Source organism: Theropithecus gelada, chromosome 4 (assembly GCF_003255815.1).
Source record: "Theropithecus gelada isolate Dixy chromosome 4, Tgel_1.0, whole genome shotgun sequence".
NCBI lineage: Eukaryota > Metazoa > Chordata > Mammalia > Primates > Cercopithecidae > Theropithecus > Theropithecus gelada.
Genome location: NC_037671.1, coordinates 82384881 through 82405197, shown reverse-complemented (window position 1 = coordinate 82405197; position 20317 = coordinate 82384881). Strand labels below are relative to the sequence as shown.

The following is a 20317-nucleotide window of genomic DNA, read 5'->3' as shown; positions in this document are numbered from 1 at the left end:
GTGCTGTGGCTCACGCCTATAATCCCAGCACTTTGGGAGGCTGAGGCGGGCAGGTCACTTGAGGTCAGAAATTTGAGATCAGCCTTGCCAACATGGTGAAACCCTGTCTCTACTAAAAATACAAAAATTAGTGAGACATGTGGTGCACTCCTGTAATCCCAGCTACTAGGGAGACTGAGGCAGGAAAATCATTTGAACCCGGGAGGCAGAGGTCGCAGTGAGCCAAGATTACGCCACTGCACTGCAGCCTGGGTGACAGTGTGAGACTCTGTCGGGGGGAAAATAATGGCAGCAACATTGAGAGTATGTGCAAAATTTCTCCAGCAGTTGGCTATCTTGAAGCACAATACTTATGTGGACATCTGAATTTCAGAAGGTTTATTTAAAATGCAGTTTTACTAATTTAGAATTTTAATCCATATGCCATGTTATCAACTGGGATGTTGTGAACTTTCAACAAAATGGTTTGAGGAATGAAACAACTAGGTTGACTATCTGAGAAGAAGGAAAAGAATTCGTGCTTTCTAAAGAAAATCAGTATGTTGCATGCATTTACAGTTATAAATAGCTATATATGTGAAATTAATAAGGTAGTATAACTTGAGTTACTCTGCAATTCATGTAATAACATCTGTATGAACATTACAGTAACATGGGTATGTATATTTACCTTTATTTATTTAAAACATTTAATTAAGCGCCCAAATGCATTGGATTAGACTTGTGCTCTCTAATTCGATGGGCACTGGCATGTTACTAAGCATTTGAAATGTGGCCAGTGCAAATGAGATACTCAGTTTTAAATTGTGTTTGATTTTAATTTAAATATAAAACAGATACTCAATTTAGTCATTGGAAAACTTTATGGTATATTTGCAACAAGTTAGGTATGAGAATCTCCTATTGCAAATGTAAGTTTCATAAAATTGAAATACAGATCAAATTTCTGATAAAAATTTGGTGTCTAAATTGAGATGTGTTATAAAATGCACACTAGATTTTGAAGACATAGTAGTAATGTACTTTCTGTGTGAAGAAATACAGAATCATTTAGTTAATATTACGAATCATCACCTAGATACGTATTTTTTCTTTTAATCTTTTTTATCTCCTGAAAGTAAAATATTTGAATTGCTGTATGTGCTGTTATTTCCTGAATTTTCTATACTTGCAATCTCAACCGACATTAGATCAGAGTATCTATTACAATCATATTTTATGTTGTAAAAGCTCTTTGTGTGCTAAAATATAACTTGGGAAAGAAAAATCTGATTTTGACTGATAGCATTCTCACCTGTGTATGACAGAAATCTACAGGTTTTAGTCCCTTAATTTGTGAAGGATACCCATTCTTAACATTACCAATTGAGTTCAGACTGACAGTGCAACCACAATTTGTTACAAGGCCAATTAAAGCAGTTTTTTTCTCTGCATCTGTTTTCCTACATTTTTGGAAATAAAACCTAACCTTATAAGAGATAATCTAGCTAACATTTATGTAGAAAAATAGGTTCTTTCCAGTATTCTTGGAACTACACGTGAATTTACTAAATGGCTCCTTCAGCTAGACCTTATCCTGTTTCATTGAAGATGATTGCAGCTATTTTAATAATTAAAGTAAACATATAAATGAAAGATGTGAATTTTACCTACTACTGGCAGGATATTGTAATTCCCCTGTAATGTTGCCTTTGAGGGAAAGGCCATACACTCTTTGTGGGTTACTCCCTGTACTTATAACACCTTTCCTATCTGTAGATATTAAATCTCAGAAACAGGAACAGATAGGTAATATATCTAAATTCATGTAATAAGTACTTTATTATAATAAGGGTCTGTTATACTAACATTTTGTTTCTTCTTAAACAGCTTGAGTTGGCTCCCATGCCTGCTGTTAAACTGTTTTCTCTCACATAAAACACCCTAATTGTAATGTGCCTCAGTTAATTCAGGAGAGTGAGTTTTGTAAAGTACACCTTTTTCTTAGATGTTGTAGAATTAAGTATTTATGGAGTATAGAATTCACAATGAAAGGTGTCATTTAACTTCAAGGGCTTTTTAAAAGAGAACTTTGTGATGCCTAGAAAATATTCTCTATAAACACAACTAATTCTAGATAATTCAGACGAGGTCAAAGAAGCTTCTAAATGTAAGTATTGACAAAATACAATTACTGTAAGAAATCTTTCTGATAAAGCAAAGTAACATAAGTAGAAATGAAAACACTGTGGTTGGATGTGTGTCTAGAGTATAGAGTTATAAAATCAGCAAATGATCTCAAATACTATCCTTTGTAATATCAGTACGCAGAGACAAATGGGACAGAAACTAGCAATCCTATTCAACTGAAAAGGAAACTGGGGCACAGAAGGCTTTAGCGTCTGTTGCTATTATTTTATTTTTATCAGACAGACACTCCTTTTGGCTATGATCTGACTATTCCTCCAGTCCATGAACCTCCAAGCATAAATGTAAATAAAACAAAATAAAAATGACCCGGCTCTGTGACTCACACCTATAATCCCAGCACTTTGGAAGGCCGAGGCGGGAGGATCATGTGAGGTCGGGAGTTCGAGACCAGCCTGACCAGCATGGAGAAACCCCGTTTCTACTAAAAATACAAAAATTAGCTGGGCGTGGTGGCGCATGCCTGTAATCCCGGCTACTCGGGAGGCTGAGGCAGGAGAATCGCTTGATCCCGGGAGGCAGAGGTTGTCTTGAGCCCAGATCGTGCCATTGCACTACAGCCTGGGCAACAAAAGCGAAACTCCGTCTCTAAATAAATAAATAAATAAATAAATCAGCTTTGCAAGATAATTTAGTTTAACCTTCTGCTTTTACCAAAGAAGAAACCTAAGGCCTGAAAGACTGCTTACTCATCATTATTCAGAGAGAGCAGTGGTTCTTGAACATCAGGTTTCTAAAACTCCCAGAAAAATGATACACAAGATAAATAGGACTGTTCATTGGGCCTTTGAACCCTAAGACCTTGACTCTTATCTCATTGGAATTCAAATAAATTCCAGTGGAAATTAAACTGACAGGTGTGGCGCCTGAGCTCCCCTCTCTGGGCTTCCTCCCAGTTCCCTTGGGCCTTGGCATTCTGGGTCAAGGTTGATTCCCTCCGGCCTCAGCGCCCCGGGCACGGCCGGCATCCTGGACGGCGCGGCGAGGGCTGTGGATCTGTGGCTAGAGAGCTTCCAAGACGCTAACAAGAAGGGAGAGACGAATCTGATTCTCCTCAGCCTGTCAAGGTCTTCTGTCAACAGTCCTGGGGACCCCTCAGGAGTCCTTCGGTCCCGTAGCCCCCTCGGTGTCTATGGCTGCTGGCCCTGCCTGAACCTCTCAGGTTCGCACCTTCTGGCATTTTCTCGCACTTTCTCCAGCCTTCCCGGGCAGGGGGAACCTGGCCTGACGCTCCGCTCCCCCACCCTGGGTCTCTGGGGTCAGCGGAGCCACCCAGTGCACTGTGTTTGGCATGCCCACATGGAGAGAGGCGACTACAGTGGTGATCATAAGCCCATGGTGGGCAGAGGCCCTATGGAACCCAGGGCTCCGGCGGCCACCCCCACTCTGCCACCAGCAGCGCTGTCAGGGCCTCGCTCTTCCTCCTCCTCCTCACACGCCGGCTCGGATGATCTCCTGCCATGACTCAGCGCTTCTCGCAGGCTGCCCTGCTGGGGACACCGGCTTCGCTCGGGCCTCTCCCGACGCGTCCACCCCCTCTCGCCACCCACGCCCGCCCCTAGCCGCTGGGCCTTTCCCGGTGCGGCCGCCGCCGCCACAGCTGCAGTCAGCACGGGCACCCCAGCAGCATCCGCCGCCTGCACCGCGCGCGCCGCCCGCCCCGGCCTGACCCCGCCGCAAACCCGGCGCCAGCCATGGAGCCCGAAGTCCCCCGTCGCCGCCACACCCATCAGCGCGGCTACCTGCTGACACGGAACCCTCACCTCAACAAGGTAAACCCACAGGCCCACCTGGCCGCCCATCGGCCCCTCTCGATCAGGGTCAGGCCCCTCTTGCAGGTCCCTGCACCATGGCCTCGCCCCTCCGCCACTCCCCTGGGAAGGTTCCCGGTGAGCGGCGGCGGCCTGGGGGGCCTTGGTGTGGGCAGAAGGAAGAAGGACGCCTAATCGGGTCCGTATCCACGAGAGTGATGGCAGGGCGGTGCCGGTGCCTCTGCACCTCGGCATCCCATGTTAGGGATAGAGGTAAAGGTGTAACTTGTTTGCGATACTTCGGCAGCAATTCTCCGAAAACAAGAGCCCAGACAATGAAAGTAGTATCAGACAAAGTGTGTGAATGGAGTATTTTTGGTGAAGGTAGCAGACAGGCTGCCAGGTCAGACTCCATGTGCCTCCCACTTACTGGTTGCACAGTGTGGCAATTATTGGAGGCTGATAAGGCGAGAAGTGATTCAACTGGTCCTGCCCAGACAGAAATGTGTACGGAGTGCCTTCAGATCACGTTAGCATTGTGGAAATCCAAGTCCTCTTGGTTTCTGGAGTGACACGGTTAAGAGTCTGGGAATGCGTGGTGGGTGGCCTCTGTCTTGGACACTTTGCATGGCTTGGTAGAAGAGCTCTGTCCCAGACATGGGACTGTGGGTAAAGCCATTTCGTTTTTTTTCTTCTTCTTCTTCTTTCTTCTTTCTTCTTTGTTTTTTTTGTTTTTAATTTGGCTTTCTGGAAGTTAAAAACGTTTTTTTTTGTTTGTTTGTTTAGAGCTGTTTTCTTTTTATTAAAGGGGAATTCGGTGTACACCCTGTTCGGAGACTCCTTTTCGGATCCTGGTAACACTTCATTTTCCTTCACTGGTGATGCAATATAAACACTCGGGATCTCTCTCAAATAAAAAAAAAATACCTCCAAATTTATCATTTTACTTCCACACTTATTTTACAGCCCGGTTTATCTCTGAATTGTGCCTTTTGTTTGTGTGTGTGTGTGCGCTTTGGACATTTCCTATTTATTCAGGACTTTGAAAATGCCATCAGTCAGCACAGAGGTCTGTTTAGTTATTTTGGTTGTCTCTTTGGTGGACTGCTTTTTGCATTAAGAACAGGAGCTCAGCTTTTTCCTTGTCGTGTTCCTGATGATTTGTTGATCATATTAATGACTTAAAGACATGATTTATTTAATAAGTGACAGTTAGTGTGAGTTCTTTCTTGTTTTTTTGCGGTGACAGGCACCTTTTACAAATCTATGATGATGTGCTATCTGTGGTCATGTAGCATTATGAAATTGTAAGTAATTCCTACTTATTTCTTTCTTTAAAATAAATTTAATTGCTAGTTTGATTTTTTTATTTTCTTTTATTATTCTGCAGGTTTGCCACCTATTTTCAGTAAAACAAAAGTAAAATGTGATGTGACAAAACTATTTGTGACTTGTATGTGTCACCTGCCTACTGTAATTTATGACCACATTTTGGGTTGCCACTTAAGAAAGACCACATGAGTTGTATAACCTGTTTGATTTTCCTCAAGTCAGGGGCAAGAGTGTCTATTCAGAGTGTGTAGATGGCATAGGCAATCCCTGAGCAAGAGTAATTATTGCCTTTACTATGCTTACATCAAGAATTTGTTATATAAAAATCCTTTTGACTCCTGTTCACAAGGTTACTAGGAATTAAGGATTAATTCCTACTTCAGAATAATAGTATCACAAAGATCTTCCATCAAAGATAAGATGTAACATTAATATGTTAAAAGCACATTTTCAAATTTGTAATAAGTGAACTTTTTATTTGTATTATGTCAAATTGGATTCACAATTCAGCGTGCCAACTTTGAGGCAATCAATGAAATCTTTTACTCAGTTCTAGGATGGTGATCTGGTGCCTTATGAGAGTAACAGAATTTCCTGGGTACTACTGAAACTACAGCTATGGGACTTTCTTCATCTGTCATACACTCAAGACCTCTAGGCCTTTAAGTTTGCTAGTAGCCCAGGAATGTTTTGGTTTATTTTTATTCTTATTATTTTGTAATAACTTTGACTCCAAAGAGACAATAGTAGATTTTAGTTTCCCATAACAACCCAGCCTGTCACATGTTTTCTTCAACCACACTAACACAGAACTTCATCATTTTACCTTTGCGTAGCTGCAACAACAGTTTTGCTGGTTTTATTTCCATTGATATAGTTCATTCTACATATATGTATGAAAGAGATACCTTCATTAATTAACATTTTATTCACTTCTCTATTATCCAAGCATTTATAGTATGTTATTATTTCCTATTATGTTTAATGTAAAATCAATCTGTCAATTGGGTTTACAGTCTTCTCCAAATTTATCTTATTAGTTCCCCAATGTAGCCTTCCACTTAAAATATATTTGCTGAATCTCTTAATTCTTTCCTTTTTGTGTGTAATTTCTACTATGAAAATGTCTTAGTTGATTTAATAATAGTCTCTCTAGGGAAGCATTTCCTAGTTATGTTAGTCTTATTATCATTATTTAACACCTCTGTTTTTATTATTCAGTTAGACTATATAATTTTGTATTTACTAAGTTGTATTTTTTTTTGAGACAGAGCCTTGTTCTCTTGCCCAGGCTGGAGTGCAGTGGTGCGATCTCCGTTCACTGCAAACTCTACCTCCTGGGTTCAAGTGACTTTTGTGTCTCAGCCTCCTGAGTAGCTGAGATTACAGGCATGCGCCACCATGCCCAGCTAATTTCTATATTTTAACAGAAACAGGGTTTCACCACGTTGACTAGGCTGGTCTCAATCTCCTGACCTCAAGTGATCCGCCAGCCTCGGCCTCCCAAAAGTGTTGGGATTACAGGCGTGAGCCACTGCACCAAGCCATAAGTTGTATTTTTTTTCTTATTTCTTTGATTGTCATAGGGCAGGAGTCACAATATTTAGTACAGTGTTTTGCTCCGTAGACATTAAATAAATGTTTACTTAATGAATGAGCCATGTCTTTATTTTTGTCTTTAAACAGAACTCAGCTTTTAAAGTGATCGTTTGGGCATTATCCTCTTTAAAGTAATTTTGTGAAAATAAATTCACATTGAAGTCTAAAGTTTAGTTGACTTCCTATGCCATTATATTGTATGCTGGAATATAGTCAGAAAAGTTGGAATTTGGTTTAAGCTTGATAATGTCATGAAATTTTAATTACTTGCTGGATAACCTAAGGGAGGTGCTTCATCTTGGTAAAATCAAAGTTAACAGTAGATGTGATATGAATTCAAAAATTTTCATAAAACTTAAGAGAATTAGGATTTTCATTTGTTATGATTCATGTATGAGTTTAAGCCTTACTATTTTTTTACACGAAAATATGCGTTATTCCAGGTAGGATTTCATCAAAGCCATTGAGGAAGTAAATTTGCCTCATGTTTAGAAGATTTAATATTTTTCTGTGCACAGCCCAGACTATTTTTAAGATGCTTATCTTTGCCGGTTTTATATAAAAGTGTCTAATTTAATGTTTAATGTTTAAAATTTTTTTTTTATTATACTTTAAGTTCTAGGGTACATGTACACAACATACAGGTTTGTTACATATGTATACATGTGCCATGTTGGTATGCTGCACCCATTAACTCATCATTTACATTAGGTATATCTCCTAATACTATCCCCTCCCAACCCCTCCCCACAACAGGCCCCGGTGTGTGATGTTCCCCTTCCTGTGTCCAAGTGATCTCATTGTTCAATTCCCACCTATGAGTGAGAACATGTGGTGTTTGGTTTTCTGTTCTTGCAATAGTTTGCTGAGAATGATGGTTTCCAGCTGCATCCATGTCCCTACAAAGGACACGAACTCATCCTTTTTTATGGCTGCATAGTATTCCATGGTGTGTATGTGCCACATTTTCTTAATCCAGTTTGTCACTGATGGACATTTGGGTTGATTCCAAGTCTTTTCTATTGTGAATAGTGCCACAATAAACATACGTGTGCATGTATCTTTATAGCAGCATGACTTATAATCCTTTGGGTATATCCCTAGTAATGGGATGGCTGGGTCAAATGGTATTTCTAGTTCTAGATCCTTGAGGAATCGCCACACTGTTTTCCACAATGGTTGAACTAGTTTACAGTCCCACCAACGGTGTAAAAGTGTTCCTATTTCTCCACATCCTCTCCAGCACCTGTTGTTTCCTGATTTTTTAATGATTGTCATTCTAACTGGTGTGAGATGGTATCTCATTGTGGTTTTGATTTTATTTTCAGGGATATGGTCTGATATAGATGAGTTGTGTTTTAAATTTTTTCTCAATAATTTTCATGTGACTAACAATCATATTTTATAAATTGCCCTTCAAAATTAAAATTTTACACACAATAAAATAATCTTATTTTTTATTTCTCAATTAGTTTATTTCCCTTTGCAATGATAGAAAACACTAATTGTTAGTTCTATCATAATTGTGCTTATGTGGTTTCTATATCTGAAGATTAAATAATAATATGACCCAAAAGTAAATCTCCAAAAGACACCACTCTTCCATATTTTAGGCAGTTTGGTTCAGTATAAGTCATGTTTAAGAGTTATGTTCCAGTAGAAGATAGTGTTTTATTGAAGTTAATTTGGGTCAGCATTACTGACTTTTAAATCTAAAAAATCAGCTTTTGTAGCTGTTTGCTTCCTGGCATGACAAGACCTAGTTGGGTGTGTTGTAAGGAAAAGAGAGAGAAATAAGATCCATGACAATGAAGGAAAAGTACCCTAAACCTCTTTTTCTTCAATGTAAACTAGACCTGAATGAATTATTCAGAAAATTTCATCCAACCACAGTTCTCTAGAGTTGCCTCCGCAACCTGAGAAACTGATTTATTATTTATGATAGAATCCTACTTATGTGAATGTCATATACAGCCAGATACCTCTGTATATGCTTGTTACCTTTCTGCAGTTGAAACAACAGTAGTAGTATAGAATATCACAATAACAAAATGTGTGGTGTAATAAGAAAGATGAGTTTGATGTGATAACTCTTGAGACAGGTGATATGGAGTATAAGAAATATTGAAGAGAAGAATGGATTTGAGATTTTTCATTTTTCAGCTCTGATTTCCCTCTAACTTTTGGACAGGTAGGGGAGAATGTGATGTAAAGGAATGGACATTCTAAAACTTTGTACCTAGAAGAAATGAGCCCAAGTCCCAAGTCTGCCAATTAGCTGTGTGATATAGCATCTGGGAAGGTCCTCCTTGCTACATCATCCCATGGCGGAAGGCAAGAGAGGGAATGATAGAGGGTGAGAGAGCAAGAGAGGGCTGAACTTGCTTTTATAAGGAACCCACTCTTGCTTGCAATAAGGAACCCACTCCTGCATTAACAATACTAATCACCTTATAAAAATCCCACCTCTCAACACAGTTGCATTGGGGATTAAACAACACATGAACTTTGGGGGACACATTGAAACCATAGTAGGAAATCAAGTAATATAATAATGAATAATGTTCTCTAAAAACAGGAGAATATAACTACTAGAGCTTTTGTACTAATATACAAACCCTGGATTTTAAAACACTAGTATTATTTTTTCAATAATCAGGTAATGGTTGAGTAAGAACATCAGCAAAAGTACTTGCATGTTTAATATGGTTTGTCTGTGTTCCTACCCAAATCTCATCTTGATTTGTAGTTCCCATAATCCCCATGTGTTGTGGGAGGGACCCAGTGGTAGGTAATTGAATGATGGGGGTGGTTATCCTCATGCTCCTGTTCTCCTGGTAGTGAGTGAGTTCTCAAGAGATCTGATGGTTTTATAAGGGGCTTTGCCCCATTTTGCTCTTTCTTTTTGCTGCTGCCATGTGAAGAAGGATGGTTTGTTTCCCCTTCCACTATGATTGTATATTTCCTGAAGCCTACCCAGCCATGCTGAACTGTGAGTCAATTAAGCCTCTTCCTTTATAAATTACCCAGTGTTGGATATGTCTTTATTAGTAGCATGAGAACAGACTAATACAGTATTCATACCAGTGTTAGTAATTATGTTATGAGGCCAGGTGTGATGGCTCACACCTGTAATGCCAGATGTGAGCCACCTGGGAGGCCAAGGTGGGAGGATCACTTGAGCCCAGGAGTTCAAGACCAGACTGGGAAACATGGCAAAACCCCGTCTTTACAAAAATGAAAAAAAAAAATACAAAAAACTGGGCACGGTGGTGTGCACCTGTAGTCTCAGCTACTTGAGTGGCTGAAGTGGGAGGCCACAGTGAGCCATGATCACACCCACTGCATTCCAGCCTGGATAACAGAGTGAGATGTTGTCTCAGAAAAACAAAACAAAGCAAAAAAAAAAAAAAAGAAAGAAAGAAAAAAGAAAAACAGAAAAATAAAACCTTAGAGATCCAGAGGCTGAAGGAGTTCTAAGACTTCCATTATACTATTAGGCATTGGCCTTTTAGGCTTAGAATATATTAAAATACATTTAAATTGTCTATTCAGAGTCTTAAGATGGCTATCTAGTAAGTCCAGGAGAGAAGCCATAGAATAAAATCAACCCTGCAGACACATTGATTTTGGACTTCTATCCTTCACAACTTTGATAAAATAAATTTATGTTTAAGCCACCCATTGTGTGGTGCTTTGTTGTGGCAGCCCTAGCAAAGTAATAATATACTTCTGTAATTGAAGCAAAATTTCATAATACAGCACTTTCCCTTGCTTTGTTTAGTTGACATTTTCTGGACTTTGACAGGAACATGTAGGTGAGAAGAAGTAATGATCTAATCAGTCAGGTTTGCTTGTAGCCATTGCCAATTTTTGACAATCTCTGTCTTTTGATTTCTGTGTTTAGGCCATTTACATTTATGTAATTGTTGATACACAGAGAGATAAACAGATTTCTATCATATCATAGGTGTCTGTTTCCTTATTTTTCATTCCTCTATTTTTCATCTCCAAACTAATTTTTAATTACTTAAATATTTTTATTATTCCATTTTGATTTATTCCATGAGTTTTTGAAAATATATCTTTGTATAGCTTGTTTTTAGTACTTGGTGTGGTGATTATGATACACTTACTGAACTTTTCACAGTCAACTTAAAGTTAAAATTTCACCACTTCAATTGAAATATAGAAATCTTACCATTATATAGGTCTCATTACCTTCCTCTATTTATGTTGTAGTTATATGTATTATATCCTCTTATATCTATTTATATGTATTACATAAATATTTTTAAAATAGTAATTTAATGTAATGTTTATACCTTTTTTTTTTTTTTCCAGTCCATCCTCTTGAGTAGCTGGAACTCTAGGTGCACACCATCATGCCTGGCTAATTTTTGTATTTTTCCATAGAGAGGGCGTTTTACCATGTTCCCCAGGCTGACCTGAAACTCTTGGGCTCAAGAAATCTTCCCACTGTGGCCTTCTAAAGTGCTGGTATTATAGGTTTGGCCTGTAACTTTTATTTATTTTTATTTTGTTTATTTTTATTTATTTATTTATTCATTTGTTGAGACAGAGTCTTGCTTTGTCATCCAGGCTGGAGGGCTGTGGTAACGTGGCTTACTGCAGGCTTGATCTCAAGGCTCAAGCGATCCTCCCACCTTAGCCTCCTGAGCATCTGGGACTACAGGCATGTGCCACCACTCCTGGCTAATTTTTGCATCTTTTGTGGAAACACAATTTCATCATATTACTCCATCTAGTGTCAAACTCCTGAGCTCAAGGTGTCTGCCTACCTCGGCCTCCCAAAGTGCTGGGATTACAGACTTGGGCCACTGTGCCTGACCCAAACTTTCGTTTTTAACTGTCACACATATTTTAAAGAGTTTAAGAGAGAAAGGATAATCTATTATAGTTAACCAGGTAGTTACTATTTCTGTTGCTCTCTTTCATTCTTCATGTTCTATGTTTGTTTTGGGGTATCATTTCTCTTCCATTTAAAGAATGTCCTCTAACATTTTTTTAGAGCAGGTTTGCTGGAAACCAATTGTATTAGTTTTTCTTCCTCTGAGAATGTCTATTTTATCTTCATTCGTGAAGGATATTTTCGATAGTTATGGAATAATGAGTTGACAGTTCTTTCCCTTTAAGACCTAAAAAAAAGCCATTTCTCTTCCTCCTGCTGTTTCTTTTTCCTGATGAGAAATCTGCAGTCATTCAAGTTGATATATGTTTGTAATACATCGGTATTATCTGGATGTTTTAATGGTATTTTCTTTTTAGCTTTCAGAATCTTAAATATAATGTTTCTGGATTTGGAGGTTTTGGGGTTTATCTTCTTGGGGTTTTCTGAGCTTCCTGATTCTGTAAGTATATGTCTTTTACCAAATTTGATACATTTTCAGCCATTATTTCTCCAAATATTTTTTTCTTTCTTCTCTCTTTCTGGGACTCTGATGAAACAAATGTTAGGCCTTTTGATATTGTCCTGAGGCTCGGAGCCTCGGGTAACTACATGATAGTATCAAAAGGCCTACTTTTTTAGGGACTTCTTTTCTCTTCAAACTGGTTTGTTTCTAATGATTTAGCTTTATGTTCACTGATGCTTTCTACTCTCATCTCAATTCTGTTCTTCAGCCTATCCGATGAATATTTTATTACAATTATTGTATTTTTAAGTTCTAAAATTTCCATTTGGTATAGCTTTTATTTCTTGTCCAATACTTTCTTTCCATTTATTTAGAAAGACTTTGCCCTTATGATCTTAGGCATGGTTATAATAACTGATTTTAAGTCTTTGTACATTGTACAGAAATTTCAAGGTCTGACACCTCAGGATTGGTGTTTGCTTATTTGTCTTTTATTTTCCAAGTCAACGTTTTCCTGTTTCTTTCTATGTTTAGTAACTTTTTAATCTTTTCTGGACATTTACATATTATGAAATTCTAGCTGTCAGTTATATCTTAAGGGGAATACTGTTCTTCTTAGCTTTAGTGGTCACTCAACCTAGTTAGGTCATTTTGCAAGTTGGACCCACCTGTGGCCTGTGGTTCTGATATCCATTTGGTTTTCAAAGTCTACTCAGTAGTACTATTTGGATTTGTCCATTATGTGTACCACCCAGTGGATAGTGTGGGATCTGTGCAGTAGTCTACGCTATAGTTTACTTCTCAAAGCCTTTGGTATGCTGTTTAAGGTTAGATCTATGCACATTTAGCTCAAAGGCGTGTGTAGATGTTAATATACAATTTTATGGGATTGCTCTCATGAGTTCCCTTCTTTCTGTGATCTCTCTGATGTTTTTTGTTTCCATGAGGACCCCCTTTCCAGTCCTCTGAACGGAAAACTAGGCTTTTGTTTTCCTGCCCTGTTGTGTACTTCCTTCAGATGTATTTGCATCTGGGGCCATGCGATTGGAAGACAGAGAGAGAAAGTTGCAACAGGCATTTGACCTAAGATCTTGAGACCAGATCTACATCCTCTGGTAAAAAGAATGATTCCCTTACCTTAGAATTTTAGGCATCTGTCATGGTTTTTGCTTCTGCCATCCCTGTGGGATTATCTGGGAGTTGGAACTGGAGAGGATGGAAAAGAATATTGGATGTTCTTGCTTCTCTGACCTTTAAGCATCCCCTTTCTGATTCTTGGACCAGAAAGATAAGGCTTCTCTTCACAGTCTTTGTACACAATCAGTTGCACTTCCAGCTTTTCTGCTGCTTTTGAGTCAAGGCCAGTTGATTACAGCAGAGAGAAAAAAAAGCCAGGCCATATTGGAAGAAAAAAGTGCCAGGAAACTTAATCTGGTTTTGTGGCACTTTAGATTCTAATCTTCTTCCTTGGTTCTTCTGCTATTGTTTATTTTTCCAGTCTTCAAATAGCTGCTCAATGCATTCTATACAAGGATTGTTGTTGGATTTAGTGGGAGAGACAAAGTATACTATAGCTACCATTTTGCACAGAACCAGATCCTCAGGTTGTTATTTTTAAGGTATGAATGTGTGAAACTCAGTCTAACTTGATTTTAAGTTCAGAGAAGGAAAATATCAGGGAATTAGTTCCCAAATGTATACTCAAAATTTTTTCCCATTTTACTGGGTGCATATTTGCTATACCAATCAATATTAATAATAAAGATTATTGTGTGGAAATGGTTCATGTAAGACAAAACTCTATACATAATTTTTAAAATGTCTGTGTTCTAAGGATTTAGAAAGAAGTTTTGCCTTTTTGATATCTACATACTTCATTTCTGCCCCTCTTTGTGCTGTGAAGGAGAATAGGAAGTTCAATGTTCAAAATTTCTTTGGGGTTCCCTCTCTTGGCTTTGGGGCCCCCTCCCTGTCTCCATACAGGGAAGCTTCTTCTTTCTTCCCCCTTCTTTCGTGCCTATTAAATTTTCCACTACTTAAAACCAAACAAACAAAAACAAAAAACACAACAAAAACCCCAACAACAACAACAACAAAACAAAATTTCTTTGTGGATGTGGGAAGGAGTGTTATACTGGTTTGCATCATAGATTTATCTTTCAATATAGTTGCTCTTAGGGCCTGGAATGTAGTAGGCATTCTGTGATAATTTGTTGAATGGATGCATCAGGGATTATTCTTGAAGTAACACTGTCTTGCCTTGCAGATATTGCTATCACCTCTCGGTAGTTCACATTCTACCTTGTGAGATAAATGCACAATAACCTCTTTTATATGCTGTTGAATGTGTGTTGGATAATCTCTTTTCCTTAATGGTTATATGGATGACCACTATATTGTTTAGGATTAGGTTTTGTTACATATAACAAAAAAGCAAAATGAAAGTGAGTTAACTACGATACAGCTTAATTATGATAAACTGGTGGGTCCACAAAGTCATCAGGAACATAGGCTTCTCTCTTGCTGCTCTGTCATCTTCAGGATCACTTCATGGTCCTAATTGAGTATGTAGGTCTAGAGATACCATCTACAGGCTGGGCGCAGTGGCTCATGCCTGTAATTCAAACACTTTGGGATGCTGAGGTGGGTGGATCACTTGAGGTCAGGAGTTCGAGGCCAGCCTGGCCAACAGGGTGAAATTCCGTCTCTAATAAAAATATAAAAATTAGCCGGGCATGGCAGTGGGAGCCTGTAGTCTCAGCTACTTGGGAGGCTGAGACAGAAGAATCGCTTGAACCCAGGAGGTGAAGGTTGCAGTGAACCAAGATCATACCACTGCACTCCAGCCTGGGTGACAGTGCAAGGCTCTATCTCAAAAGAAAAAAAAAAAAATACCACCTACACATTCCAAGATGGCTGCTGGAAGAAATGAGAGAATTACAAGAAGGCTTACTTTTCAGTGGAGTCCCCTCTTTTAAAGTAGCCTTCCCCACATTTCACATGATACTTCCACTTAGGTCTCATTGTTCAGAACTCTGTCATATGGCCACATATAACTACAAGGGAGTCAGGAAATGTCTTTTATTTAATGCATTGCAACCCCAAATAATATTAGGATTCTGTTCCTGGGAAGGAAAAGGGAAATAGATGTTGTGGTAGGCAATTGGTAGTCTCTACCATAGTTAGAGCTGCCAGAAGCAAAAGCATTGAGATTTAATAAATGTAAATATTAAATATGAATGTAAGATTCTTGGAAATTGAGATGAATGGTTCTTAATATTTTAAAAGTAGTCATAGATTAATTTTATAAAAATAAGAAGATATAATAATATGAAAAGTATGTCTGCCACTTCTGTGTCTGGGCTAGCTGGTTCCCCTTCCTAGAGGCAACCACTGTTGCCAGTGACCAGTGTTTTCGTTATATATTACAGATATTGTATGAAGTATTTTTTAAAGTTAATTTTCATAAGTTAAAATGTTATTAATACAGGGCATGAATCAGATATACTCTTAATGTGGTAGATAGGAGATAATGTTATAAAGACAAATGTTTCAGGTGGGAGTATATATGTGAATTTTATAGAGACACCCAAAACAGATTAAGAATCATGATATCAGGTTGAGCCATCTATGATTTGCCTGGTAGTCTGAAACTAGTTCTAAAGCATTGTTATACTCACCACCTTTTGGTTTTTTTTTTTTTTTTTTTTAATCTGAGCTAGCCTTAGTATGTGGATTCCTTAATATGGTGAGTGATAAACATGTGGGTTGACTATTGCTAAACTCACAACATTTTTATAAAATGGAATAACTAGTCAGGAAAGGTGCTGGGGCTTCCCATTACTCTTAGGATAATGTTTGAAACTTCTTACCTGGTTAACTAGGACTTGCCCACTCAGGTTCGTACCATCTTTCCAGTGCTCATCTTTTATCATTTTCTCATGGTTGGTGCAGTTTCCTTCCCTATGCTTTCCCTGAGAAGCCAAGCTTTTCTGCAATAGGCGTTATGTCCACGCTGTTTCTTCTCTGCCTATCCCCAACTTCTCACCTGGTCAACTGCTACTCTTTCTAGTCATCCTTCAGATTGCATTTTGACATTACTCCTCGGTGAACTATTCTTTTTTAACTGCCTAAATTAAGTTTTTCCTTTTCTTTTCCCTGTACTTATCACAATTGTTATAGTTATTTGTGTAGCTTTTCATATAATATCCTGTTAAGCTCTTTATATCGTAAGCCTAATGAGACTATGGACCATACCTGACAAAACGCTGTTTCATTGGGGTAGTTCCTATATACATTGTAAACATTCACTCAACGATATCTGTGAGTGTGATGATTAATTTTATCTGTCAACTTACTTAAGCCATGGAGTGCACAGACATTTGTTCAAACATTACTCTTGTAACTCTTGTAGTGTCAGTGAGAGTGTTTCTGGATAAGATGAGCATTTGAATTGAGTAAAGCAGATTGCCCTTCCTAATGTGGGTGGGCCTCATCCAATTAGTTAAAGGACAAAAAAGCTGAGTAAGAGGGAACTTCTCCTGCCTGACTGTCCTGAAGCTGGGACATCAATTTTTTCCTGCCCTTGGACTCAAACTAAAATGTGGGCTCTTCCTGAGTCTTGAACCTCCTGGCTTTCAGACTGGATTTACACCATTACCATTGGCTCTCTTGGGTCTCTAGCTTGCTGGCAGCAGGTCTTTGGACTTGTCAGCCTCCATAATCATGTGAGCCAGTTACAATATTTCTCTCATAATAAATCTCTTCATATATGTGAAGGTTCAGTTTCTTAGGAAAACTGACCAGTACAGCGAGCTTCACAACCCCCGTAAAGTAACCGTAAAAGGAGAGAAAAACGTCTCCACAGTGGATCTGAAGCAAGAAAGCCATCTTGTGGTGTTTCTGGGAATATCATGTCTGAGGTATATATCCCTTAAGAAACTGAAGTATAGTCCTCTGCAACAGTTCTTAACATATTTTGTGCCAAAGGCACAAAAGTTGGAAATTTGATGAAGTCTGTGGACTCCTTAAAGCAATGATTTTAAATAAACAGTATACATAGCATTACAAAGGAAACCATTTGTAATTAAATATAGATATCAAAATATTAACAAATATATCTTACAAATGTGTATTGTAAGATATATTACTCTTTACTGAAGACCTATGCAGCAAGATATATATTGAAATATGGGCAATTTAAAGTAAAGTTTTATTTTTTAAAGGGATCAATATCACAGTTGTCTACATGAGTAGCCTGTGTGCCTGTTCATGTTATTTTAAAAAGTTGGACCTGGTGCGGTGGCTCAAGCCTGTAATCCCAGCACTTTGGGAGGGCGAGGTGGGTGGATCATGAGGTCAAGAGATCGAGACTGTCCTGGCTAACATGGTGAAACCCCATCTCTACTAAAAATACAAAAATTAGCTGGGCATGGTGGCATGCGCCTATAGTCCCAGCTACTTGGGAGGCTGAGGCAGGAGAACAGCTTGAACCTGGGTGGTGGAGGTTGCAGTGAGCTGAGATCACGCCACTTCACTCCAGCGTGGGCGACAAAGTGAGACTCCATCTCAAAAAAAAAAAAAAACAAAAAAAACCCCCAAAAAACAAACAAAAAAAAACAGTTAGCTAGGCACAGTGGCTCATGCCTATAATCCCAGCACTTTAGGACGCCAAGGGAGGAAGATTGCTTGAGGACAGAGGACAGGAATTTGAGATCAATCAGGGCAACATAGTGAGACCCTGTCTCAAAAAAAAAAAAAATTTCCAGATGTGGTGGCGTATGTGTATAGTCCCAGCTACTCAAGAAACTAAGACAAGAGGATTGCTTGAGCCCAGGAATTCGAGGCTGCAGTGAGCTATGATTATACTACCGCACTCTATCCTGGGCAACAGACTGTCTCTAAACAAAGCAAAACAAAACAAACCTTATTGCGGATCTAAAGCTGCAGAAATTTCAAAGTAATGAAGAACATGAATGTTATTTCCAGATACATGCCACAGATGTAACATGACATAAAAATAATTGTTATTTCTATTGAAAAGACAAAGAAACTGCTTTTTTTTTTTTTTTTTTTTTGAGACAGGTCTCACTCTGTCACCCAGCCTGGAGTGCAGTGGCATGATCTTGGCTCACTGCAGCTTTGACTTCTTGGGCAAAAGACATCCTACCACCTCCGCCTCCCAAGTAGATGGGACTACAGGTGCATGCCACCACACCTAGCTAATTTTTTTCTTTCTTTTTTTTGTAGAGATGGGGATCTCACTATGTTGCCCAGGCTGGTCTCGAACTCCTGAGTTCACTCAATCCTCCCACCTTGGCCTCCCAAACTGTTGGGATTAGAGGCATGAGTCACAGTGCCTGGCCAGGAACTACTATTAATATGTCTCTTGTTTATTTCATTTAAAATGGAAGGAAATACTAAATCTCATAGAATTTATGAAAAAGATGTCCAAGTTCAGGCCTCATTAATTACTCATCTGTGCCTTGAGAATCTGTGATTGGGTCTGTGAACCTTAAGTTAAAAGCCTCTGATAGGGAGCTAAATTGGTTCTTCACCAAAAGCAATGACCTTGGTCTCTGAAAACTGATTCTTTTTTTTTTTTTTTTTTGAGGATACTCACATGAATTTATTCCAAGATCATTTCCAATAAACTGGACATAGTAAAAGGATTTTCCCAGGGATGCCAATGCAAATAATGCAGCAACAGAATTTTAACAGTTTTTCTTCCTATTTTTCAAAATGATAGATCAATATTTCCAAATGATAGGTGTGTCTTTCTTTTTTTTTTTAATTTATTTATTATTATTATACTTTAAGTTGTAGGGTACATATGCATAACGTGCAGGTTTGTTACATATGTATACTTGTGCCATGTTGCTGTGCTGCACCCATCAACTCGTCATTTACATCAGGTATAACTCCCAATGCAATCCCTCCCCCCTCCCCCCTCCCCATGATAGGCCCCGGTGTGTGATGTTCCCCTTCCTGAGTCCAAGTGATCTCATTGTTCAGTTCCCACCTATGAGTGAGAACATGCGGTGTTTGGTTTTCAGTTCTTGTGATAGTTTGCTAAGAATGATGGTTTCCAGCTGCATCCATGTCCCTACAACGGACACAAACTCATCCTTTTTTATGGCTGCATAGTATTCCATGGTGTATATGTGCCACATTTTCTTAATCCAATCTGTCACTGATGGACATCTGGGTTGATTCCAAGTCTTTGCTATTGTGAATAGTGCTGCAATAAACATACGTGTGCATGTGTCTTTATAGCAGCATAATTTATAATCCTTTGGGTATATCCCCAGTAATGGGATGGCTGGGTCATATGGTACATCTAGTTCTAGATCCTTGAGGAATCGCCATACTGTTTTCCATAATGGTTGAACTGGTTTACAATCCCACCAACAGTGTAAAAGCGTTCCTATTTCTCCACATCCTCTCCAGCACCTGTTGTTTCCTGACTTTTGAATGATCGCCATTCTAACTGGTGTGAGATGGTATCTCATTGTGGTTTTGATTTGCATTTCTCTGATGGCCAGTGATGATGAGCATTTTTTCATGTGTTTGTTGGCTGTATGAATGTCTTCTTTTGAGAAATGTCTATTCATATCCTTTGCCCACTTTTTGATGGGGTTGTTTGTTTTTTTCTTGTAAATTTGTTGGAGTTCTTTGTAGGTTCTGGATATTAGCCCTTTGTCAGATGAGTAGATTGCAAAAATTTTCTCCCATTCTGTAGGTTGCCTGTTCACTCTGATGGTAGTTTCTTTTGCTGTGCAGAAGCTCTTTAGTTTAATGAGATCCCATTTGTCAATTTTGGCTTTTGCTGCCGTTGCTTTTGGTGTTTTAGACATGAAGTCTTTGCCCATGCCTATGTCCTGAATGGTACTACCTAGGTTTTCCTCTAGGATTTTTATGGTATTAGGTCTAACATTTAAGTCTCTAATCCATCTTGAATTAATTTTCGTATAAGGAGTAAGGAAAGGATCCAGTTTCAGCTTTCTACTTATGGCTAGCCAATTTTCCCAGCACCATTTATTAAATAGGGAATCCTTTCCCCATTTCTTGTTT

General features: G+C 38.8%; 1 protein-coding gene across 2 annotated transcripts in view; it reads left to right on the top strand.

Moving 5' to 3' along the window:
- Window positions 1-3106: 3106 nt before the first annotated feature.
- ME1 (malic enzyme 1) overlaps window positions 3107-20317 on the top strand; it is a 240954-nt gene continuing 223743 nt past the window's right edge. For both annotated transcript variants that reach the window (XM_025382567.1, XM_025382566.1), the window contains exon 1: window positions 3107-3959. Coding sequence is in view for 1 of the 2 variants with exons in the window: in XM_025382566.1 (XP_025238351.1) it covers window positions 3882-3959 (78 nt within the window). In the remaining variant the exon portion in view is untranslated. The remainder of the gene's footprint in view (window positions 3960-20317) is intronic.